The sequence below is a fragment of the Penicillium robsamsonii genome, assembly GCF_028829455.1.
Source record: "Penicillium robsamsonii strain IBT 29466 chromosome Unknown utg000005l_segment0_segment0, whole genome shotgun sequence".
Classification (NCBI taxonomy): Eukaryota; Fungi; Ascomycota; class Eurotiomycetes; order Eurotiales; family Aspergillaceae; genus Penicillium; species Penicillium robsamsonii.
The window spans coordinates 4,388,352-4,412,836 of NW_026643223.1; the positions used below are offsets into that span (position 1 = coordinate 4,388,352).

At 45.6% G+C, this 24,485-nt stretch overlaps 11 protein-coding genes across 11 annotated transcripts; 6 read left to right on the plus strand and 5 right to left on the minus strand.

Annotated features, from left to right (window-relative positions):
• Window positions 1-111: 111 nt before the first annotated feature.
• On the plus strand, window positions 112-1,463 carry N7447_009696 (FAD-dependent oxidoreductase; the record flags this gene model as incomplete). The annotated part of the gene is made up of 2 exons (XM_057233958.1): window positions 112-129; window positions 180-1,463. 2 exons carry the CDS (start codon window positions 112-114, stop codon window positions 1,461-1,463), a joined length of 1,302 nt encoding a protein of 433 aa, XP_057083500.1.
• A 105-nt stretch (window positions 1,464-1,568) lies between these two features.
• Window positions 1,569-2,826, plus strand: N7447_009697 (NAD(P)-dependent oxidoreductase; the record flags this gene model as incomplete). The annotated part of the gene is made up of 6 exons (XM_057233959.1): window positions 1,569-1,611; window positions 1,664-1,848; window positions 1,901-2,057; window positions 2,132-2,303; window positions 2,361-2,530; window positions 2,585-2,826. 6 exons carry the CDS (start codon window positions 1,569-1,571, stop codon window positions 2,824-2,826), a joined length of 969 nt encoding a protein of 322 aa, XP_057083501.1.
• A 314-nt stretch (window positions 2,827-3,140) lies between these two features.
• Window positions 3,141-4,576, plus strand: N7447_009698 (uncharacterized protein; the record flags this gene model as incomplete). Its single annotated transcript, XM_057233960.1, has 4 exons — window positions 3,141-3,302; window positions 3,358-3,487; window positions 3,545-3,674; window positions 3,745-4,576. 4 exons carry the CDS (start codon window positions 3,141-3,143, stop codon window positions 4,574-4,576), a joined length of 1,254 nt encoding a protein of 417 aa, XP_057083502.1.
• Window positions 4,577-5,314: 738 nt separating this feature from the next.
• Window positions 5,315-7,098, minus strand: N7447_009699 (NAD(P)/FAD-dependent oxidoreductase; the record flags this gene model as incomplete). The annotated part of the gene is made up of 4 exons (XM_057233961.1): window positions 5,315-6,192; window positions 6,264-6,747; window positions 6,823-6,919; window positions 6,974-7,098. The coding sequence occupies 4 exons, from the start codon at window positions 7,096-7,098 to the stop codon at window positions 5,315-5,317; spliced, it is 1,584 nt and encodes a 527-aa protein (XP_057083503.1).
• Window positions 7,099-7,856: 758 nt separating this feature from the next.
• N7447_009700 (cytochrome P450) lies at window positions 7,857-8,813 on the minus strand (the record flags this gene model as incomplete). The annotated part of the gene is made up of 3 exons (XM_057233962.1): window positions 7,857-8,022; window positions 8,104-8,648; window positions 8,733-8,813. The coding sequence occupies 3 exons, from the start codon at window positions 8,811-8,813 to the stop codon at window positions 7,857-7,859; spliced, it is 792 nt and encodes a 263-aa protein (XP_057083504.1).
• Window positions 8,814-11,261: 2,448 nt separating this feature from the next.
• Window positions 11,262-12,683, minus strand: N7447_009701 (Zn(II)2Cys6 transcription factor; the record flags this gene model as incomplete). Its single annotated transcript, XM_057233963.1, has 1 exon — window positions 11,262-12,683. One exon carries the CDS (start codon window positions 12,681-12,683, stop codon window positions 11,262-11,264), a length of 1,422 nt encoding a protein of 473 aa, XP_057083505.1.
• A 463-nt stretch (window positions 12,684-13,146) lies between these two features.
• N7447_009702 (transmembrane amino acid transporter) lies at window positions 13,147-14,770 on the minus strand (the record flags this gene model as incomplete). The annotated part of the gene is made up of 4 exons (XM_057233964.1): window positions 13,147-14,018; window positions 14,067-14,258; window positions 14,321-14,582; window positions 14,639-14,770. 4 exons carry the CDS (start codon window positions 14,768-14,770, stop codon window positions 13,147-13,149), a joined length of 1,458 nt encoding a protein of 485 aa, XP_057083506.1.
• Window positions 14,771-15,486: 716 nt separating this feature from the next.
• Window positions 15,487-16,599, minus strand: N7447_009703 (uncharacterized protein; the record flags this gene model as incomplete). The annotated part of the gene is made up of 1 exon (XM_057233965.1): window positions 15,487-16,599. One exon carries the CDS (start codon window positions 16,597-16,599, stop codon window positions 15,487-15,489), a length of 1,113 nt encoding a protein of 370 aa, XP_057083507.1.
• A 581-nt stretch (window positions 16,600-17,180) lies between these two features.
• On the plus strand, window positions 17,181-18,542 carry N7447_009704 (FAD-dependent oxidoreductase; the record flags this gene model as incomplete). Its single annotated transcript, XM_057233966.1, has 7 exons — window positions 17,181-17,209; window positions 17,289-17,589; window positions 17,644-17,698; window positions 17,749-18,082; window positions 18,142-18,175; window positions 18,226-18,385; window positions 18,442-18,542. 7 exons carry the CDS (start codon window positions 17,181-17,183, stop codon window positions 18,540-18,542), a joined length of 1,014 nt encoding a protein of 337 aa, XP_057083508.1.
• A 373-nt stretch (window positions 18,543-18,915) lies between these two features.
• Window positions 18,916-19,419, plus strand: N7447_009705 (uncharacterized protein; the record flags this gene model as incomplete). The annotated part of the gene is made up of 1 exon (XM_057233967.1): window positions 18,916-19,419. The coding sequence occupies one exon, from the start codon at window positions 18,916-18,918 to the stop codon at window positions 19,417-19,419; it is 504 nt and encodes a 167-aa protein (XP_057083509.1).
• Window positions 19,420-21,540: 2,121 nt separating this feature from the next.
• Window positions 21,541-22,445, plus strand: N7447_009706 (uncharacterized protein; the record flags this gene model as incomplete). Its single annotated transcript, XM_057233968.1, has 4 exons — window positions 21,541-21,551; window positions 21,678-21,787; window positions 21,982-22,098; window positions 22,198-22,445. 4 exons carry the CDS (start codon window positions 21,541-21,543, stop codon window positions 22,443-22,445), a joined length of 486 nt encoding a protein of 161 aa, XP_057083510.1.
• Between the last annotated feature and the right edge of the window lie 2,040 nt (window positions 22,446-24,485).

Consider the following 24,485-nt stretch of genomic DNA (forward strand, 5'->3'; position numbering starts at 1 on the left):
TGCAAGGAGCCGGGGTCAATATATTTATTTCTACATTCTTTGTCACGTCTGCGCATATATCAATTCATAACCTTTCCTCCTGTCACTGGTCTCTCTCTCTCGAATCACACAATGTATGACCTAGAAAAAGTTAGTCTTCCTCCCTTTACTTCATCAGAGCCACACTGACTGATATCCAGGTCATCATCATTGGAGGAGGGCCCACCGGCCTCGCGGCTGCCATCCGCCTAGCCCAGCACAACAAGCTGAGTCCGGTCATCTACGAGCTTCGTGATCCAGATACTGCAGGCATCGGAGGATCTTTGGGGATTCCTGCCAATGGTCTGCGTTGCCTACACCGACTCGGCCTCTGGGACACGATTCTCCCGCATAGCGTCGATATCACCAAAACCATCTTACACTCCACATCCGGCAGTGTCCTGAGTGAACTTGATGTCTCCACAGAAGCAAAGCAAAAAACTGGCTTCGGGTATCTCCGGATAAATCGGGTGGATTTGGTCGAGTGTCTGCGGAACGGCACGCAGAAATACCAGATCCCCATCCACTACAACAAACAGGTGACCGGCATCAAGGAACATGGAGACTCTGTCATGGTGACCTTTTCCGATGGCACAAGTGACACAGCCTCCATTCTCCTTGGTTGCGATGGAATGCACTCGGCGGTACGCACGCTGCACGTCGATGCGGGGATTACTCCCGTGTATTCTGGCATCGCTGCAATATCATCGATCGTTGACGACGTGATAGATCGAGATCCCAAAGACGCGGGGTGTCTGCACTCGACAATTACACCTCACGGAATGCTGGCCACTGCACCGTGCGCCGCCAAGCAGGTCTTCTGGTTCTTCAGCAAGGAGGTGCCTCTTCCAGCGGGCAGCTCCTCGGCCGATGTCCGCGATGGCTGGTCACTTCACCGCCAGAAAGAGCTGGCAGACTGTCGCAGCTCACTGGCGACCGTGCTAGATTGCGTCCATGGACAGTGGGGCCAATACCTGCGCCAGCTAGTGGACACTAGCCAAGATTTGCATTTCTACCCACATTATCGCCTGCCACTGGGTGGTCGATGGTTTGTGCCCTCACCTACGCCACAGGGAACACCTCGGGTGCTGCTTATGGGAGATGCCGCTCATGCCGTGCAACCTCACGCCGGACAGGGGGTCTCCTTGGCGTTTGAGGATGTCTTACTTTTTTCCGGACTATTGGAAAAGTATGAAGGTGGTGACTATACGGACTTGGGAGAGGTGTTTGACCGGTTCGATCTGATCCGTCGCCCACGCATCCAGCGCATCAACGAGGTTGCATTACACAATGGTAGGATGCGCCGTAATCAGTCGCCGTGGGCGGTGTGGCTTAAGGAGTGGTATATGTGGATTATGCTGCACGTCAATCGGTTCTGGGGCATGTCTATGTCTGGGGTGCTGAATGGAGATATATTGTATGACGTGGAGACGGAACTGAAATAGCCCTACTTTATTTACACCCAGGTCTTGAAGCTTTAGAAGGCAAATACAGAATCCTATTATCTCTCATACCAACAATAGAAACAACCGTCAAATTACCAGATTACAATGACTATCCCAACACATCCCCAATTGGGGTGGATTGGCAAGTGTGGCTGGCATATACCATTCATTGAACCCTCACTAACACCGGATTCTTGTAGGGCTCGGAAACATGGGTAGTGCCATGGCGTCAAATCTCCAGAATTATCTTCACGCACAGGGACAACTGCCATTGCGGTTCTGGAATCGCACTGCCTGCAAAGGCGAAGCTCTAACAAGTCTTGGTGGGGTATATTGTGACTCCATCGCGGATGTGGTCAGGGACAGTGCGATCATCTTCATCTCGGTAGGCACTTCATGGTTGTCATCTTGTCTCAGACTTTTAACCACACAATTAGACTAGCAACGATGAAGCACTACAGACCATCATTACACAAATCATCTCCGCTGGAAATCTGACTGACAAGATCATTGTGGATACAACGACTGTCCATCCAGATACAAGCAAGGCTGTTTCAGCCAAGTTGACACAGGAAAATGCCTTTCTGGTGTCGGGTATGTTGGCCGACCCTGATTTTATTTTATTTTATACATTTTAAAATTCGGTTCATCACACTAATTTTCTTCAGGTCCTGTATTTGGCTCTGCCCCAATGGCCGCAGAGCGAAAGATCCTGATGGTGGCTGCCGGTTCTCATTGCCCGATACACCGAATATCCCCCTACATCAAAGATGTGATTGCGCGTGATATGCTGGAGGTAGGAGACCGGCCGGAAAAGGCATCCCTGCTGAAAATAATTGGGTAAGCGTATTCTGGGCTGCCATCTTTGAGTATCACAAAGGCTGAACAAAATACAAGGAACTTCCTTGTATCCGGTCTGACGGAGATCATCGGTGAAGCTCAAGTCCTTGCAGAAAAGAGCGACCTGGGTACTGAGGTAGTCGAGAAGCTGTTAGAAGCCCAGTTTGGACCTCTGCCGACCATGATTTCCAAGCGGTTGACCCAGGGCGTATATATGCCGCCCAAGGGTGAGGTCACCACCCAGACGCACACTACGATTATGCTGACCTCTTGAATTATAGGCACATCTCCGTGGTCGAATCTAGATCTGGCTCTAAAAGATGTTGACCACGCCATTGAATGTGGCGCTGCGGTAGGGACTCGACTGCCAGTCGGCGAAGTCGTTCTGGACCATCTCAAACGGGCCAAGGTCTTTTCCCAGGAGCAGGATCGGCAGATGGACTCTGCGGCTTCGTACGGTATCATTAGATGCGACGCGGGCCTAGAATTCGAGAACGAGTTTGTGAAAAAGAGGGATGCATAGATGTGGCGGCGATATTATGCAGCTACTTCGACATGTCCATTCTCGGTGATCTGCACTGCACTGCAATTAGCAAACGTCGATAGGTGAAGAATATGGTATTATATCCCCTTCTGCAGGACTGCAGGACCGCTCGGATGTATTTGACAGGTCACAGTTAAGGTAACAATACCGCAGATCTTATGCATTTTATATCTCTTCGTCGAAAGTAGTTGTAAGATAATATTTGGAAGCCCATGTTTTGTGATAGTATATTGTCAACCCCTACATGGTCCGGGAGTTCTCCATCACTCTCACTTGATCATCCCCGTGGAGCGATGGACTTGACTAGCCTGGCCACCTCTATCTCTGAGGCCGCGGACCTCCTGACCACCCAATCGATTGACACTCAGCAGCGAGTGAAGCTGTCACAGGCCTGCGAGAGACTTGCTGCAACTATTGACCAGCCGAATTCAAGATTAGAGAAAGCCACTATTGCGGTAACTCCATCCTGGTGTAATGATTATGAACATGCAGTGTATTGACGCCGAGTAGACAACCCCAATCGTAGCCGTCCGCGTTGCCATTGATATTGGAATCTTTGATTTTGTCCATAATTCCTCAAAAGAGGAATTTACGAGCGACGAAATTGCATCGCATGCAGGTGGAGATACATTGCTTGTTTGTAAGACAACCATTCCCCTTGCCCATAACCTACAGATAGCTGATCCAAATGGACCAGGCCGTATCTTGCGGTCATTGACAGCGTCTGGCATATTTAATGTCACACCAGCAGGGACCTACAAACCCGATCCCGTGGTGAAAGATCTTGCTCGGGGTGGCTATTTGGCAAGCCGAATCGTAATGAACTTGTAAGTCTTTATGCAAAGAAAGAGAATGAGCGAACTATTCGCCATACTAACTCTCCGCGCATCACATCAGTGACATTCACTTCCAAATATTCGCCAAACTTCCCCAATATTTACGGGAAACCCAATACAGGTCTCCTGCAAATGCCTGCGCAGGACCTTTTCAATATGTCTTTGACACAAACGAGCATTATTTCGACTGGATGAAGTCACATCCATCTCAACTCGATGCCTTTAACCGTACAATGCAGGCAGGTGTTGTACGTGACAATTCCGCGCGATGGACTGAAATATTCCCCGTCGCGCAGCGATTCCAGCAATTCACAAGCGCCAGATCTCCTGTTGATAAAGGGCTTAAACTAGTGGATGTTGGGGGTGGAATCGGCCACGAAATCCAAATTTTGCTTGAGACGCTTCCGTCCCTCCGGGGACATTTTGTCCTACAAGACGTACCTGGCGTTATCCAAAGCATGATACTGGGACTCCAGACAACCACGGTGCCCACGCAGACAGTACAGACTATGCCCCATAACTTCTTTGACCCACAGCCCGTGACAGGTGCACACGTCTACTTCCTGGGCCGTGTCCTGCACGATTGGCCGGACACTGAGGCACGGAGAATCCTGCAGCATATCCGAAACGCAATGGGCAAAGACTCCTTGCTGCTCATTCACGATCGCGTGTTGCCAGATGGTCCGGCGAAGGTCCATCTATCAGACACTATTATGGATTTCAATATGATGGCCTTGTGTTCGTCGCTGGAACGAACGGAGACACAGTTTCGAGAACTGCTCGCCTCGGTGGGACTCGACTTGGTGCGGGTGTGGCGGCCAGCCACTGCTGGTCTTCATCGACAAGCGGTTCTCGAGGCGGTCTTGGCGGAATCTCCAGACGATAGATCGTGATTGGTGGGTTGAGCTATCGTTTCAATCTGCATGATAGGTCACCAGTGTGACTCGACGCCAAATATATCGCCAAGTACCCAACAGCAGTCGTGGTTCATACGGAATCATTATGGTTGGTTGCGTGAAGGCAGTGGAGAGAGTGCCGGAATTTGTGTAATAGTTGCAAGTTGAGCTGTTGAGAAGCCGAGAACTGATTCCTGCGTTATCTAATGAACTATTATGCCATCGGGTCCAGTGCAACAATTACCCTTGTATTTAGATAGTTACTACGTGCCCCAGACTTTGCTGGATATGCAACCCACCGTAAAATTCCCGCTGACTGGTTATTAGCGCCAGTCTGTAATTTATTATTCTCTCCTGTTCGATAGTTTCGATATGATAGATTATACGCCACAGTTACTTTCTGTCTATCATACATATGATCAGTTTTCAAAATTTTAATCCGACAACTTTCTTCCTGTTATTTCATTCTTCCATAAAATATGTCGGATGTATGTGTTGAACCTGGCCGTTTAATTGCCAAAACTGAAAGCGATGTATTTGATTATAAAATCTTTCAATCTTTGTCGGAATATGTAAAAACTGATTTTTGACATTTTACTATGCTATTACTTTGTTGTTAGGGCATATATTTAAAGTTCAATGCATACTGGGAATAGGGAGGTATTTTTGTAACATTTCAAGTACCCATGTCGCTCAGCCTGTAGACATCTCTCACTTCCAATAATCTCTATACCATCAAGTCGCTCGGACCAGTCCTAGGGCTCCGTGTTCAAGATTGACGGTCATCCCATTTACAACATCAACACGGAACTTGTTAAGATCAGACTTGAGTTCCGCCTTCTTTATGCGATCGCAAGTTACCTCGCCACGTTCATCTTCACACATTGTTTCTCCGTTTAGAGCCATGTCCGTAGTGCCATCCACTTTACGAATGACTCGCATGCAGAACTCCACTGAATCGGTCACATCCTGACTACTCAGCTTTCCTCCACCAATCTCCACAGTCCCCTGGATGACTGGGATAAGATTAGCACGGGTGGGAAGGAGATTGGTAAAAATTGAAAGAGACTTACTAGGTCGGAAGAAGCTAAAGGCACGATCAAAGTTTTCTTCCTCATAATCATTCAACACCGGGCGCTCCTGACCTGTGATTTGCGCGTACGCACTAGTAACCACCAGCAGAAACCGTGTATAGGCCTCTCGGATTTTCTCCGAGTGCCAGTTGACCGCCGTCAGTTCAGTGCAGTCCCCCTTGATTGACGCACAGATAGAGGCGGCGGCAGAGAGCGCTCCGGTGAACGCCAAATGCACACCCGAAGAGAAGAGAGGGTCGATGAAGCATCCGGCATCTCCAACTATGCGGATGTAAGGACTGGCGTAGCTTGAAGCACTGTACGACCAATCGGTGGCTGATTTGACTTCCGACACGAGTGTGGCGTTTTCCAGCAGTTCAGAAATCATTGGTGCGTCTGTCATGTGCTTCAGAAAGAAATCACGAGTGGTAGGTGACGCCATCTGTTTCTTCTTGGCTGTGAAACTGGTTTGTTGCATTACCACGCCAACGGAGGTTGTGTTGTTGTGAAGAGGAATAAACCACGCCCAGCCGGATCCATCTAAAAGAGCACACAATTTTAGCGCCGTGTTTCAATATCACATCAATCTAACCATTCATAGATATATTTACCTTGTAGCCGGGGGAAGAAAGGACCTCCTTCTGCAGGCGTACCCTTTCCATACGTTCCAGCTCCCTCAAAATAACCCCAAGTCGCGATGTTCTTAAGACCTTCGTTATATCGGCGGTTTTTCATATATTTGGTGCTGACCAAACCCGCTCGCCCACTGGCATCCACCAGGTACTGGAATCGAATTGTACCGCTGGCTGTCTTGTCCTTGCGTGTCCAGGAGGCAGAAATTGGCCGTCCTTGGTTTGGATTACCATGGCCTTCCTGGCAGCCAGTGGGCAGGAACTCAATTCCATTGACTTTCACTCCGTCGAACGCTTTGGCGCCGCTAGCTCCAGCGTGTTGGAAGAGAATCTGGTCGCACTCGGAACGAATCACATTCCATGCGTGTCCACCAAATGCAAGGAAATTTGTGTCTGGATATATCAGAGTTAGTCGTGGCTCTAGGAACATCTTCATGGTAGCTTTGTACATGCTGCGGGTTTGCTATTGTAGCTGAATGAAGCTCCATTCTGCAATATGGTTAATTGACTGTCGAAACACTTTCAAGATCATGCTGACCTTATGAATGAATCCGTGGCTTTCAAACTTGTCATACACGTCAATGAATTTCAAAAATTCCCGTGTGGACGGCAACAGGCTCTCGCCAATGTGGTATCTAAATGTCCATTTAATCGTCCATTCTTCGGAAATGAGATGTGGCTTCACTTACCTAGGAAACACATCGGCTTCTAGCAAGACGGTAGAAATCCCTTCCCGTGCCAGCACTGAAGCAGCATAAGACCCTCCTGGGCCACCACCTACCACAAGCACAGTACATTCTTCCGGGATAGACATGCTGACTTGAGATAAAAACAAATTTCAAAGTTCAGGATACTGATATAGATAGTGAGTAGAACTCGAGACAGTCTGGCAGATTTTAAACCCAAAGCTAGCGGGGATTCTCTTTTTGAGACAGGGATATTCCTGTAGAATCTAAATAACTTTTTTAATCCCCGATTCCGGCTAGCTATCTCCGACAATATCGTGCTTGATCTGATCCCTAGATTGCCTGTTTTGGCGATACACCTGCCACGTCCCAAAAAAAAAAGAAAGAAAGAAAGGCAACAAAAGTAAGATGGGAAACAGATAAATCGAATCGAGATGAAATGTTAATCGTATAGCCCTTGCATAGGCTGTTGTGTTACTATGATCGATCGTAGGTAGCGTGAATGCACATTGGTCCGCGAGCTGAGAACTGAGATGCCTCATTTATAACTAGAAACACGGACGAAGAATATGATATCACAAATAAATCTGCATATAGATGGGTTGAAAAACAGAAATTGCACGATGTGAAATTTGTCTGCACAATGTTCTTCATGCAAGCCATGTGCTCTTCTTCAGCTTAGAAACAGCGGTATGCTAACATGCAGCTTCATTACTATAATTCAATACTCTGTAAGTTTGATAACCCACACGGATGACCGTTTGAAGACCTTGTAGTATACTCAATACGGACTAACCATTTCATATCTGCAAATTCTAAATTCACTGGACTTGGCTTAGCACCCTCGTATAATGACCGCACATTGGCACACCGACTCATAGATACTCTATCTTTCAATTTTTTTCAACAGGATGCTCACCCCTAAATCTGCCAAGTTGTGTCTCTTGATCTTGAAATTTGCAGGCAGATTTCCCTGCAATTTGACCTCGAAATGAAACAGCAGATATGCAAGAATGAGTCGAACCTCATCGGCTGCAAAAAAGCGACCTGGGCTGGACAAGGAAAAATAATCAATATGAATATCTAGATAGAACAGACGAGATGGCGAAAGATAAAAGAGGGAAATAACATACCAGACGTGTTTTCCATCTCCAAACTGAAGATAATGAGGATTTGTAGAGGTATACTTGAATACCTCGGGCGTTTCGGAACTCTTAGCAAGGTCATAGAATCGAAGACCATCGAATTCAAGGGGGTTCTTGATATATCTTTCATCAAATAACATGGCCGCGTTTGGTGTTAAGAGAACTGTCCCTTTAGGAATCCGAAGGCCATTCTTGAATTGAAAGTCCTTCTTGACGACCCGGGGAGTTCCGGCGTGATCAAAGCAGTTGTACCGATGGGACTCCTTGATAAAACTGTCCAGTCTCTTCATTGACTCAATCCCTTCTTTGGTCCAAGTGCCATTTTGGGCTTGAAGAGTCGATATGACCTCCTGTCGGATGAGAGTGACATATTCTGGCCTGGCGGCAAGCTCGCAGAGACATTGGACAAGAACTACGGTAGTGTTGAAACTGGCCCCGAAAGTATTGGCAGCAAGTAGCTGGGCAATGTCCAGTTCATTATGACCATTACATGTGTCCTGCTGAGACCATCGCCAGAACCAATCTGTCAAGTCCTATATGCAAGTGTTTTAGTAACGGAGATGAAACGGCCAGAATTATTTGAACTGAAATGACAGTGAAAGAAAATTGATACTCACTTCAGGCTGTCTTCCTTCCTTTGCCATCTCTTCAGACTTGATCTTTCGTTTATTAATCAGATCAAGGAATAGGCTCTGCATTTTATTCGATAGCATAACAACACGAGATGAGCGTGCCACGATACTTCCAGTAGAAGCACAAAGGTCAGCGTAATGAAAAAACCAAAAAAGAGGGAACCCCAACTAACGGCTTCAAAAAATCAGGAAAGCTCCTGATATATGGTCCCCCAATTATAATTTCGGCCGTATAATCACAGAAAAGATCGATGTTCGCTGGATTTCGGCATTCATCCCCTATCAGTAATTTTGCCACAAGTCCCATTGTAAGACGTCTGGCGATGGTATAACAATCCAAAGCATTCCAGCCGTCATCGACCTTCATGTGGTCCTTCACCTCTTGTTCGAATGAGTACTCGAGTTCCTCGCTGAAATCTAGGAAATATTGATCCGACGATCTCATGCGGCTTCGGGACCAGGTGAGGGCTTTACTCATCATTGAGCTCGGAATCTTATGAAACAATCCGGGCGCCGTAAACTTGGACTGGAAGAACTAGAGTACACTTGACAATTAGTTCATTGTGGACATGCGTTGGTAATATAGTCACAAATTGAACGGGAAATTACCGACCCTTTGTATTGGTGCTGTGGAAGACAGGTAATCATCCGGAGCATTGAGATACTCCCTGATCATTGCATCGTTGCAAATGCAGACATCCCAGCCGGTTGGTGTGGCCACTTGAAATGCAAAGTCTCCATGCTACATCCACAAAGTAAGATACCTATGCACCGTGGAAAGGTCAAGAAGAGCATATTCACCAGCTCGTATCCTTCTTGAAGTAACTGAGGGCCACATCTGCCCCAACGGCGGGCGGCCCTCCACGATTCAAATATCCCTTGTCCTCCCACGACGGGAACTTCAACCTAACATGGTGTATAAACATATCAGCTAGGTCTCAATATCAATACAGTGATATGGCAAAAGCGATCGGGAAAGTAAATGGGAAGAAAATACAAACCCATGACTGGTAGTATTGGATCCATCGACGGATCACCAATAGTAAGATAGTCGCACCGCCTAGGAAAGTGAGTGGATGATCAAATAGGATAGTAGATATTGACATTATCAATGAGATGTCCTATTACGATAGTATTTTTCCCAGGGCGATGGTGTTCATGAATTGAGGGATGTGGAGGTGGGAAGGTCGAGGAACAGCGGCCATGGCCCCACACAGGCCTTGGGATATAAACAGATCAGCTTAAGCTATCAGCAGTCCGGTGGAAGGAAGGGGTAGAAGAAATCTTGCGTTTTCTCACACCTGCAGCTAGCACCGGGCAGATCTAATATTACATGACAAATATTATTCACACGCCTGCTGAAAGTACTGTACGAGTAGTATCATTGAGATGGCCTTTATTGCTTACTATTTGATTTATCGTACCGTCAGGTAAAACCCAACCCATGGAAGGTGGGAGATGATTCGACGCTCGTTGCACTTGACAATACGTTACTTACGGGTAGCGACAAAGCCCAAGGAAAAAGCATAAGATATTTAAACTTTGGGCGACTGATATTGATAGAAATTTGAATTATAATCATAGATTCCGTATTAATCGCGATATACAAAATCTTACTCTAATTACTATTTTATGTGAACTAACTGGTAGAGTTACTACATGTCTCAAATATATATTCCAGCTTTGACAGGATGATTTAACAGATTTATAAAAATACCAACTAATAACAAGTATTAGAAGGGTTTTTTTTGTCTTACTCGCATATTTGGGATAGCCATTTATTAAATATCAAAATGTTTTGATTAGATTCAAATATTTTGTGTACTAATAATGACATTTTCTATCGAGTTGGCAAAACGCATATAAATGACAGTAATTTATTCTGCTATGTCGGTAGGTTATACGTCCATTTTGGGTGACTTTATGCAAGCATGGGCACTTGGGCAATGCCCATCATGGGCGTGCCCATGGGCCTTGGGCCCCTAGGAGGGGCCAATGGACGGGCGATGTCGCAGTCTATAGAGGTCCTTGACTAAATTGCATGTAAAGTTGTAGATTTATATATCTCCGACGCTGTAAAGCATGTGTATCTTCATGAGAAAATCTAGTAATTTTTAGGTATTTTATTTTTAGTAAAAATAAATCCGAAAAAGTCTATTATTATATTTATTTAATTATTTCCGTCTTATTTAGTCCTCTTAGTATATACATATTCATCGTCATCTCTCCGACGCTTCCGTTCCCTATATAGACGCTGGCTATCGCTTTATATAATTCTAACTATTAGATGAGATGGAAGCTTAACCGAGTCTATCTCTTGATCTAGGGGTAAGTCTTAATCCTAGAGACTAAGTAAAGTATCATAAACCTCCTTATCTATATCTATTCGGCGATTCGATACTAATATTGCAGTAGTTTAGAGGAGTTAAATTACGTCTCTTGCTCAAGTGTTTAGTTCTAGGGGAATATCTGTTGTACATTTGGTCACTTCCATCAAAAAAAAGCAACTATGTTTCAACCAATTCGTAACCTCCAGTTTTTGACCAGCATCAGCTCTAGCCATGTGATACGTGTCATTCCAGTATCGTGCGCTCCCCACAACTCTTCCAACAAATCAATCACCCATAGGGTTGACACCAAGCGATTCGTTGAATACACTTCATTTAGCCTGTGTCGGACTTGGTCGCGTTTGAGTGTATCTGACAATGTCATTTCTGCACCAGCGCTCAATAATGGTATAGTTTGGATATGCAAATAAGGAGAGTCTGATTTTGTTTGTAGTATAAGTTCAATAATATCGACTGCGAGATGGTGCGCGTAGTTCTCATTTTCCAACTGGGCAGAGATGGTATGCTGAGAGACGCCAGGCTTTCCGCATAAGCGATGAAGAAGAAGAAGGCCATGCTTTCGGAAAGCTTCGGTGAGCGACTTTGCCGCAGGATCGCTTTCCATAGACTCGTATTCTACTAGTCTCTTCTCGATGTTTCCTTCATATAGCAGATCGCGACTACCCTGGTCTACGACCACTCGGCAGTAACGACCAAGATGACCGAGAAGATAATAAAGATCAATCGAGTGGGTGGTGATAGCGTGGAACCGATGACGGGCTTGCTTCACGTATATGTCGAGAGAGCTTTCTCGATCAACAGGATGATCCACGGGGTCAAGACAGAACGAGCAAGCCATGTCCCAGTAGACATAAGTGCCCAAAGTGAGGTGATCTAATTCATCCTTTTTGGAATCATTCTTCTGTATCACCATTTCAGCCACAGTTCGAGCAATGAGGAGGTGTTCTCTTCCATAATCCGTGGGTCCCATTGCCATCCATGATGAGGACATGCCGAGCATCAAAAGTGTAAGAAATGAGTGTGACAGCGAGCTACTTTGAGTCTCGAGCTCCTCTCTCAGTGCACTAAGTGCTTTGCCCCGCTCGTCCAAGCTTACTGACATCTTGGGCTGATGAAAATACGCTTCCTGTGCTGCGCTTGCGGACTGAAGCACGTGAACCAGAGAATGAGAAACCGTGGCATATTTGAGGATTGGAAAAGAAAACGGATTGTTGCTTGGGTCCACTGATAACATCTGACTCGTTGCTTCAAGCCAATAGCGCATCAAGCGTGCATTAATTTTGATTTCCGGGTGGGAGTTGAGACAGACAGTTGTCAACGGGGAATCTGCCAGCCATGGGACTTCCATGTGCCAATCAGAGGTTTGTAGGTTGGGCTGACAGAGGGACCCTCGCCGTTGGCAGCGTACACACACAGGAAAGGTCTCATCGCATTTCACCTTTCGCTGTCGACATTCGCGGCAACCAGATCGACTCCTTTGTCGTGTGATGGTGGAATTGTCCTCGAGAGCATGACGTCCGACAGCGGGTGATGTGACAGCATTGGAAACGTGTCCCTGTGGGGCAAATCGGACTCGATACAGGGCCATAGTAGAGCCGTGAAAGGCTTGTTTTTTTCTTTTGTTTTGTTTTCTTCTCTTCTTTTTAAAGGTATTTTCAAGGTATTTTCAAAGTGTCTCTCCCCCATTAGACTCGGAGTGGCCGAAGTGGTACGTTGTTTGGAGAGAAAAGTGGAAGAAGATGCGATTGCGCTCACAATGCGGGGAAATGCCGAGAAAGGGACCTGTGATAAGCTACCGCGCACCAATTATCGCAATGGTTTCCTTGCAATATTCCATGGTTCTACCATACTTCGCCATATACCCTTATCATATTCAAGGGGAGATTCCTCAAGCCGACTGGTTGTGGAAAGGTAAGGTAATTCACTAATCAGATTGAAGATCGTCCTATTCTGGTCTAGAGAGTTGCCTTTTTTGGACAATAGGCGAGAAGAGCTACTTGGTGGCGCATACAGTACAAATATATCCCTCTATTCCCTGAGAACAAATAGTTTCATACAGAGTTGGAATTGTCGGCACATGACCAAGCAGCCGTGCCTCCAGACAATTTGTAACTGTTGGCAACTTGAACAACGGAGCCGTACGTTCCAGCAACCATGAGAAATGTTCCGGCAAGAAAGACGAATATGCACCATGCGACGATAAAGTGCCAAGCAGCATTTCGATCGCCCTTGCTTCTTCGCCAGTTATCATAGAGCCACATGAAGGCCATGGGCTGGAATGACATCATTGTACCCAATAGTGCACCGACAAGGGACACTAGGTCATTGAAGACAGGGATAGCACTTGCAATGATATATGCAGTAATAGTGGCCCCGAATGTACAACCAAGCCAGGTAGCCCAATGCCGGAAAGTGTTTGCTGTCAAATGATGGCTACCTTGAAGCAAGCGAACGAATATGTACTTGCTTGATACCTGGTATAAGATATAAGATTTGACAAACGCGGAAACTTCAAAGAGATAGAGACTCACATGGCAAAGAATGACTGTAGATGCAAGAAGACCTGGGATGGCAAGACCATATGTCACTTTCTTCATAAGAACGCCAGCTGATCCAAGCGCGGGCGATGCGACGAAAGACCCACAGTAATAGTACACCACCACTCCAATACTGAGGTATGTCCCAGTAACGATGGATTGACAGATTGTTAGTGACCTAGCATAGTGCCTAGGTTCGCGCATCTCTGCGACAATTGCAAAGAATGCGCTAGTACCCGAATACGCAAAGACCATGGTGGAAACTGCCGTTACGGCCTCTAGAAACGATGGTTTCTTAACCAGCTGGTAGTCAGTTTTCCAGGGGCCTTGCTGTGGAGCGCTAGCAGGTCTATCCTGGACACCAACAGCAATAGTAAGGGTAACGACTGGGAGAAGATCAGCAAGGGAGTTATACGCGAATTTATCATACTTACTAGCTCCTAGTATACTGAAAAGCCCGACCCAAGCAATCCAGCTTATGCGGGCTAGTGTCCGAATACTTGTCAGACAGAATGTTATAATTGCTGCAACGGCCACAAACACCGCAGTGCATGTTCCATGGGTTGAAATCGCATTCAAAGCAATCGACAAGCTGAGCAGTCCAGAGCCACTAACGAAAATCCAGTCTGATCCAGCTTTAGTAAAGATCGACAAAGACCGCAAAGTAACAGGATATCTGCATTCTTACAGATCCAGAAGGTAGTCCCGAAGAGAACTCTTCCCGTAACGCCAAACAGTTTGTAACCAACATCGTCGATAGCATAAACCTCCGGGTGGTTTAGCTTAAACGACCCCACAACAAACATCGACCAAATGGTAATTGTTGCAACGGCTAAGAGGCAGAGCACTCCGGGAATGATACCTAACACGTCGAAGGCAGCAGGAATGGATAGGACACCAAGGCCAATCATTGTTTTGGTCATGAGAATAGTAGTGGCAAACCATCCTAGCTAGATTCACGTTAATAATTTTGGAACGGAATGCGTTATGATTCAACTTGACTCACACCGCGGTAGTTGGGTCCATTCTCAGTTATATCTCCAAAGACGGCATCTGTAGTTGCGTCCCGGAAGGAGGCAGGTGGTGAAGGCGGACGATCAGAAGACTCTGGGTCTTTGGTCTTCATATTGTCAGGCATGTCTTTATTCAACGCAGACGTATCGTCGGTGCCACAGAACGTTATTTGATGAGAAACAGGGTAATGAAGTTTAAATAAGAGCGGTTTACCTTGGGTGTCTCGGGTTCTTTTGAGACTTCAATAGCCGGATGTTTTGGGACCATCCAGAGAATAGCCTTGGTACGGGTTTGTTCCCGATAAGACATACATAATGAGCACCCCGCACGCATTGATCAGTATATAGAAAAGGTTTCAACCGTGCTCTTCACGTCTCGGCAAAAAGCGACATATTTGAGGCTTCAGGGTTACCCGAAGTGTATCTCTTTCCTAATCCGGCTATTTGCCGAGCCCCGCACTCTAGGGTCTACGGTCAGACCGGTAAGTCTCCCACAGGCCTGGCACCGGGGTATCTTAACGCTGGATATAGATTGAATGCTTAATGAAGAGTGTCGAGTCGGCTTTGATGCCGGCTTTCTACGGGGGCGGCCCGAGGGATTCTTGGTCAAGAGCATATGTTCTTTTCGCCTGCTAGATTTTCAAGCGGGCGCAGCATAAAGTCGGAAAAGGGCTCAACGGACGTTGTTGTAAGTCACACAGTGGTTCTTTCTAGCTAGATACAACCCGGAGAAATAATATGACTAAGGAGATAGAATTGGGCTCAGATAGATTTAAAAACAGATTTGAAGTCTAGTTCGAGAGAACAGCTACCCGATTCTATCAACTCCTAGGCTCCCCTGTCAATGTCTTAGCATTTTGAGGATGGCATCGCTCAGAGTCAAGTCCGTGAGACTCAATCCGACACTTTTGTAAATAACGAGTCCCTCCGAGATAAATTGGTCTATATTTTGGATCTTCGAATGCGTCATACAGTCGGATAAAGCCTTTCCGCCTTTTAGGGCAATAATCTCACCCAGCTCAATGACATCCTTAGCATCAGTCTGACTTTGAATAAGCTCCCCAGAGCTCTGAAGAGCAAATTCACGATCGTCCACAAGGATGAAACCCTTTTCCTCCCCGGTGATAGGATTGCATCCAGCACTGGAGGACACGGCAAGTCTCAGTATGGAAGGATCCAACTCGATCATGTCAGGCTGCCATGAACCAACGGCGGATATGAAAGGGCACCTTCCCTTTTCTTCGGGTAGATGGATCGCCGAGAAAAGGGGTTTCGTGGATGGCGTAGTGCAAAATATGCAATCGACATTGCTCAAGTGAAGCTTGAGAATTTGCTCAAAGTCGGAGGTGGTGTTATCGACAAAATCAAAGCAACAGTTCGATTTCCAGTGGGCGAGATTTTCCTCAGACACTTTCGCAATTAGATGGTCGACCCGATGTCTGACGCGACTGACATAGGTGATTTTTTTTACTTCCGGGCCTCTCAGCCTAAGTATCAGTCGTGTATGCCACAAAGCCTGCATGCCACTGCCAAAGATGATGATATTTTCAACATTCTTTCTCCAGGAGAAAGGAACCATGGAATTCATCGAAGTGCGATAGCCAGTTACTTCCTCCGAGCTAAGAAGACCCTTCGGATTGCCTTTCCCATCGCATAGAACGATGACGCCGTGCAGAGGATCCTTTTTGCCATCCTGCCCGGGCGTAGAATCCACAGTGATCTTAGTGCCGATACTGGTGTTTGATGTAAAAGGTCTGAAGAGGATGCTTTGCCCATTAGGACGGTTGGTGACATTTGGCGTTGGCTGGTATTGACGTTCGCCACCGACGGAGAATTGTTCGAAGGTTCGTTCAATGACTTGCCGAAATTCAATTGTTTCGTCTTTGGAAAGGTTGATCAAAAGATCGTGAATCTTTTCATTGTCCAGGATTGGGATCTTAGACATTTCTGCCATCTTGTGGTTGGAAGCGTTCAGAAGGAGTCGAGAAAAGTCTCAAACAAGACAGTATCTCATGGGCTCACGGAAATCAATTGTATGAGAGACGCTAAAAAAGCCAGGCTTCTTTAAGAAAGAGTCCGGGGTTTTGTTCAAGCCATATAGCGGGCAGAGTCGATGACGAGCCTGTTATCAGCCATCTTTCGCCCGGCATGGCTTCCGAAAAAACACCTCATAGCGGGTTTATGAATGATGTACATTAAACGTGGAGTTTCAGGGATTTCTCAGTAGATCCGAAACGAGGTAGAGCCGTGGAGGACCGAAGATGATAGATGACAATTATAGTGGAGCCATCTCGCCTACTGGCCGAAAGGGGTAACTTCGCAGTCGGGTGTATGTCCCGACGTAACCCCCTGCCATAAGATTAGAACAACATATTCCGCGCTATTTCATCCAAAAATCAAAGACTTTCTACAATCACTGATGTACTAAGTCAAGATACGTCACATTGCCTAGCTTCTGAAATATACCAAAGCTACATACAAGGTCACCGGGATTTCCTCAAGACGGACTTCTAATTTTCCGAGCACCCCTGACATATGGCACGAATCACCATAGTTGGATCAGGGTAAGATTATCGCTTATTTTATTACTTAGAACGTCCACCTGGAAGATCAAAGAAATAGCTAATAGTGATGCATCGCTAGCATCATCGGCCTAGCTATAGCAGCTCAACTTTCCCGCAACCACGAGATCACAATCATCGCAAGAAACATCCCTGGAGATGATCCATCAATAGAATGGGCCAGTCCTTGGGCCGGTGCTAATTTTGTCGCGGGCTTTTGTTCTTCACCTCGTGATCGAATGATGCAACGTGATACATTTGCTGAATTATGGAGGCTGGCAATCAGATACCCGGAGTCTAGTGTGAAGATGATTCCGATGGAGGAGTTCTTCGAAGTTGAACGGACTGATGAAGATCTTTGGTATAAAGACTATGTACCAAATGTACATGAAGCACTCTATTCGTTGACCTCAAGACTCTGCTAACTGACTTTGTAGTTCCGCTTCCTGCCAAAAGACCAACTCCCAAGCGGAGCCAAAGGCGGAATAACCTGTTCGTCCACTTTCACTTAACCACTGGATGAGCGCGCTAACAATTATGAGATACCACTATTGTCCTTGACCCAAACATCTTTCTCCCCTGGCATAAAAAGAATCTCGAGACCTCAGGTGTGAAGTTCAAACGGATGAACTTCCGCTCTTTGTCGGATGCGTATCATATGGGCCAGGACGTCCTCATCAATGCCACTGGGTCTGGTCCCATGTACCTGGATGACATTAAAGATGAGAACATGGAGCTCCTCAAGGGACAGGTTATGGTCGTCAAGAGCGATTACAAAAAGAGTCTTATCCGCGATGATGGCAAGACTTACACCTATGTTATACCTCGTCTTGATGGCAACGTGATACTCGGAGGTACCAGAGACCCCGACATTCGGTAAGTTATGATATATCTACCCTTCACAGGCCTAAATACTAATAGAAATGTATTAATAGTAACACTGAGGTGGACATCGAGGTCGACAAGGATGTGAGTTATGTGACACCCCCTCCGATGAAAATAACGCTAACACCCTGAAGATTGTAAAAAGAGTCCATAGGTGCCTTCCTGGGGAGTTCTCTGAGGATCTGTCGGATTATGAAATCGTGGGACACAACGTAGGCATTCGACCGTATAGGTCTTCAGGGATGCGTATCGAGAAGGAGGTCAAAGAAGGGAAGAAAATTGTCCATGCTTATGGTACGTCGCGTGTGAATAAGAGCATTCCTAGCCCATCGAAAACTGACAATGCCCAGGTATCACTGGGGGAGGTTATATCTTTGGTTTTGGCGTGGCGCGGGAGACTGCCAAACTGGTTGATGAGTTCCTGTTTCCTGGAGGGAAAGCTCACCTATAATTTTCAGTCAATGATTTGTCGGTGAATCCTGATGTATATTGACGTCGGCGAGACAGGATATATATCAATATCAGTTGGTATCAAAGGAGGGTTGAGCTGGCGACAGACAGCTTATAGGAGATAATCTATGGACTAATGACAGAAATCGGTCTGTATGAAATGTATGGTATGGACTCAGTATACAGTCTCACAGCAAAAGTTTTAACAACACCCTGGCCCCACATAGATACCGCCTTCCTATTTAACCTACACCGCCATACGATAGTGACGCGGTATACAATATAGGCTCCATATAGCGCGTATATCTCGCGTTTCCCCCTTAATTTATCACATTCCTTCTTCATATATGCTTCTTACTCTCTTCTCTCTCACTATGCCTGCTCGCTCAGAACTTACTCCAGCCCTTCGTGAAAGGATCTGTGAGCTACACTCTGCGGTTCATTGGGGGTATAGGCGGATACACCAGAGATATCCGTGGATTTCTATCTCAACAATTCGCTATACGATCAAGAAAGAACATGAAAGACGTGATGGCGTTTCGAAACCGCGTTCTGGTCGACCTAAAAAGCTGAATACTACTGATAAAGTACGTCTTCTTGATGTCATTTCGGAGAATCCGCGGGTTACCCACGAAGATCTGCTTACTGAGGTCTCTCATAAAGTCAAAATCGACTCGATAAGACGCCTCTTGAATGCTGAGAACCTCCGAAAATGGAGGTGTAGCTGGCGTCTAGGCCTTGACAAGTCCCGCAGCACCAAGGCAATTTTGGTGCTGCGATATGGTGCTGCGAGGTGCTGCGGGACTAAGCCAATTTTGGTGCTGTTGTATGGTGCTGCGGTACCAAGTGCTGCAGCACTGTCGCAGCACCAGTTTTAGTGCTGCGCTAGCATAATTCTGCTAAGCATTACCCAAAATGGATGGATAAAATGCTGACTTATTTTAATAAATAACTGTTTTTTACACATGTATTGGCATTGGGAGGCAGTTATGGTCACTCACTACTAAGATTCGTATCAACTCACGTTCAAGAAATAGATTAAAAGCTTTAAGTACTATATAAATGTAGATTCAAAGTAAAATCAGCCCAAAACAGTATAGAATTAGTGGTTGATATTATCGAGAAGAGAATGTGCTGATATTATATGTGAGAGGAATGTGGCTGACAGGCTGAGTATTATGATAAGCGGGTTCATGGGTAGTCTGTAAAGACTAGACTGCGACAATGCCCATTAAAGTGGAGACATTTTTAGCGTCGCCAAGACATATGCGGGCACTCTTGGCAAAGTGGATATTGCCAAGAACTGGTTGTGTACATAAAATAGCCTAATAGGGTAATCTTTGCATTAATTTTGCATAATGGTGGGCGAAGGGCGTTAAATTTCAAAACGCCCACGGGCCGTGGACACTTCCTAGTGCCCATGGACGGGCGATGTCGCAGTCTAGTAAGGACAGTAAGCAAGTAATGCAAGTCACTATTTGCAGGCCGGGTGGCGAGTAAGCCCCCTAGACCGACTTGGACATACAGTAGGAGCAGAAGGGAAGTGACAGATCGCCAGATTCTCGAGGGACTCCCAAGCTCTAGTGTTTGACTTGTTTGCTTTTCAATGGAAAATTCTAGTTTCCTTGGATCGCCAATACAGTTACAAGACGAGGCAGCGTATTTTAATTAAAGTAAATCACGGTATCAAGGCTTGTACAGGAATATTGTTATTCCGAGTATCCTCCTAATATGGTCTAGTGCTTCTTGGTAGTGGGGCTAAATAATTACTTAAAGAGTGTAGGCGGTTGCACCAGTTTCGGGACGTACTGTATGGCCAGCTCATGAATATTGAAGCTATGTACTGTACGAGGGGTCGCGCGATCCTGCCAACAATTTCCTATCCCATGGGGGTGGTTGCAGTCTAGTAGACTGGAATTAGGACTTTACCTTCACTATGGTGGATAAAAGTGGGGCCATGAGTAGACTGGAATACTTTTCGTGAGTAGACTGGAAAAGCTTCTCGTACCAGGATGAAGCTCAAAATTTGTAAAGTTCTATTCTATACTATAAAGATTATGGTCACTAAATTTTAGAGTAATTGATCAAGTTCTAAAGGTGTAGTGGCTGATTGAAAATCGGAATTATTTTTGATGGGGTGCGACCGTACGAAGGGCCAGCACTCTTCAACTTTATTTTAAAATATCTATTTTAAGTTAGGATTACTTATAGATTCATATTCTAATCCATAGTATATTTACATGTTATCCTATTATTGATTTTTTCGTACAATTTAAGCTCCAGGTAGGACTGTCAAGATTATTTGGTCCATGGGATATTCATGCCTTATCCCATTATTCATGTATCATCCATTAGTGATGTCTCGTACGATTCAAGCTCTAGGCAGGACTGTCATAATTGTTGGGTCCATGGCATATTCATGGCTTATCCCATTGTTGATGCCTTGTCCCATTGATGAAGGCTTATCCCATTGAGGAAGGCTTGTCCCGTTGATGAAGGCTTGTCCCATTATTCATGTATCGTCCATTGATGATATCTCGTACGATTCAAGCTCTAGGCAGGACTGTCATAATTATTAGGTCCATGGCATATTCATGGCTTATCCCATTGATGAAGGCTTATCCCATTGATGAAGGCTTGTCCCGTTGATGAAGGCTTATCCCATTATTCATGTATCGTCCATTGATGATATCTCGTACGATTTAAGCTCCAGGCAGGACTGTCACAATTGTTAGGTCCATGGCATATTCATGGCTTATCCCATTGTTGATGCCCTGTCCCATTGTTCATGCCTTATCATATTATTGATATCTCGTACAATAGCCTTAGGCAGCAATATTTATTTTCATAGCTGTATAAGGTAACAATATTACCCAATTCAGTAATCACCTCTATTGTTGTCTAGCAGATATTTAATTCTCAGTTTTCCTCCCACTTCTCTCTTTCTCTCTCTCTCTCTCTTCCTCTTAAATTTCACTTTTATTTTGATTTTCATCAAGATGCCTTCTCTGTACGAAACCCATTCATCCTGCAGCTATATCCTATATCATCCTGCATCAATATCCTACTTCCTGCTTCTGGTGAGACCTTTGTTTAAATCAGAATATTCACTAATGCTTCACTTCGTACGATCTAGGCCTCGCCCTGCTGGCTCCCGCCCCCCTATCCTAACCTCCCCCTTAGTCCTCATGCTCGGGCACGAGCTCACACACACGAAGCTCAGGCTGCGTTTGCCAGGTTATGGGGGTTAGTTAATGGCAATATTGACCCGGTTAGTGGGTGGCCTACTGCCCTATAATGGCTGATTGAGTTTTATGAGGGGTATATCCAGACTGGAGCTGAATTTAGATGGCCTGTGACCTCCCTAGGTACTGGAGGGAATAACTCTCTCGTACGGTATGCTGGTCCTCGAGGTGGTGTTTCACAGACTCCATTTCCAGTGGGAAGCCCTCTTTTTGCCCGTTTCGTACACAGCGACGAAGGCCGCGCCTTACTTACCTTAACCGGCCATGACGTCCCGTTTATGGTTAGCCGTATTCGGGGCGCCCAGCTTGCGAGTATGCGCCCGTCGTACGTGAATGCTTTACTGATATAATCTCGTGGATGGGAGCTTATTACCGAGTGCGATGAGTGTGCTGATAAGCGCCGTCGTATAGGGAGCCCATCCCCATTCCCGATCTGCTCCCGTGCACCGGGGCATTTCGACGGAGCATGCGGTAACTGTAAGTTCCAGGATCATGGATTCCGCTGCTCCGTACGAGACGGCACTGGTAACCGGAATAGGACACGAAGAGCGGCCGCTCTCCTAGCTCGGAGCCCCCTTCCACAGTCTCAGTTAGCCATTGGGACAGCCGCCAATCCCGTCGACCTAGATGATGACGACGACGTCATCATCATTAACTGAGTAAGCATACCTTTTCTTTTTATTCCCCTATGCCCTACCCAGTCGTACGGGGCCTATGTACGACACCTGAATAAACTTACACCTTTACGTGGTGTTCAGGATAAGTAGCCTTTATGGTGAAACCAAGCAAGTTACAATAAATACAAGTTATTTCTTATGATCTTTACACTTTATTTAGAACCTGGGACTTCGTACGACTACTGTTTATTGAACGGTGTAGATTTCTCTTCTGCCCTGGGAGGAGTTTTGCATTTTTCTATGGCTTCATTCTTAGGTTCTCCAGTCTTTATTTTGCACCTAGGACTTTATACGAATGTGGGATTTCTATTCTGGTCAGTGGAGAGTTTTGTATTTTCTGTGGTGATATTCTCATATTCTCCAGTCTTTATTTTACAGTCAAGCCTACGTACGAAGGCTCTTTATCTAATGATGTGGGATTTCTATTCTGGTCAGTGGAGAGTTTTGTATTTTCTGTGGTGATATTCTCATGTTCTCCAGTCTTTGTTTTACAGTCAAGCCTACGTACGAGGGCCCTTTATCTAATGATGTGGGATTTCTATTCTGGTCAGTGGAGAGTTTTGCATTTTCCATGGCGATATTCTCCTATTCTCTAGTCTTTGTTTTAAACCTGGGACTTCGTACGAAGGCTCTTTATCTAATGATGTGGGATTTCTATTCTGGTTAGTGGAGAGTTTTGTATTTTCTGTGGCTTCGTTCTCATGTTCTCCAGTCTTTGTTTTGAACCTGGAACTTCGTACGAGGGCTCTTTATCTGATATGGGCTTTTTATTCTGGTCAGCGAGGGGTTTTGCATTTTTCTAGGTTTAGGCTTATATTCACCATACTACATTTAAACTCGACCTTTGCCTAGCTACTCTGGCTAGAAACAACTTTAAGTAAATCCAGCCTTTCTTATACATTCTTATTTATCTCATTATGGCTTCCGCAGCTAGTGCTGGTCCTCCTAGAGGACCTCCTCCCCCTCCCGGATCACTTGTTCGTACGCCAAGTGACCCTTCCCAGGTTACTCCTACCGCTTCGACTCTCTTCAGCCTTATACGAAGGGCGACTACAGCAGAAGGGGGTGCCGAGTACTATATTGTCCGACTGACTGCTCATGGGAATGCGGCGCTCCGAGAGCTCTGCCGTACCCCAGAGCAGCGCGAGGTCTGGTCGTGGCCGTCGTACGAGTTCCTCGTGAAGATAAAGAAGGACCGAACTCCAGTCTAGACCTTGCCAACTCCCATGGGACTAAGAAAATTTTGGTCCCATATCCTGGTCCCATCTACTCCCATGGGACTAAAAAAATTCCGGTCCCATTACCCTAGTAGTCCCATGGGGGTCCCATGGGAGTTATGGGACTCCCATATGGTCCCACGCTAGCATAATTTTGCCAAGGATTTCCTATTTCAGCTGCACAAAACTGCAAAGTAATCAGATAAAATACTGTTATTTACAGGCGTATGAGTGTCCCTACTTTCAATGTCTAACAATATGGTTTTGTTATATGACATAGTCCATAATAGAGTTAACAAATGACTCAAGTATATATCAAAAAGCATCTATCTTCAAAAAAAAAACTTCATATACTAGATTGTGGTGGCTTTTGGGCGCAAAGGAGATTTAAACATAGTATTAGAAGGAAGTGGTTAAGCAAAATATATATTTACAGAGAGGTACTACACTACATTTTCTACATATTATTTAGAAAGTATAAATTTGACAAAGATTTTAACAAATTATATTTAATTCCCGCACCATAAGAAACCTTACCTCTAAATTAGTTATATTCACTTTAGAATAACTATTCATACTACGTGGTTATTGAGTAATTTCGGGATAAAGAAGGCTTAAAAGTGAGAATTTTCCCCTTAAAGTTGTGGGGGATTGTAGATACCCCTAAATCTAATCAATTTCCCTTTTATATGGGAGTCCCATGGGAGTCCCACGGGAGTCCCGCGGGACCCCCATGGGAGTCCCGTCGAACAGACCAATAAGTAACATATAATAAGTGGGTACTAGCCTATTTGTGATGTATCTT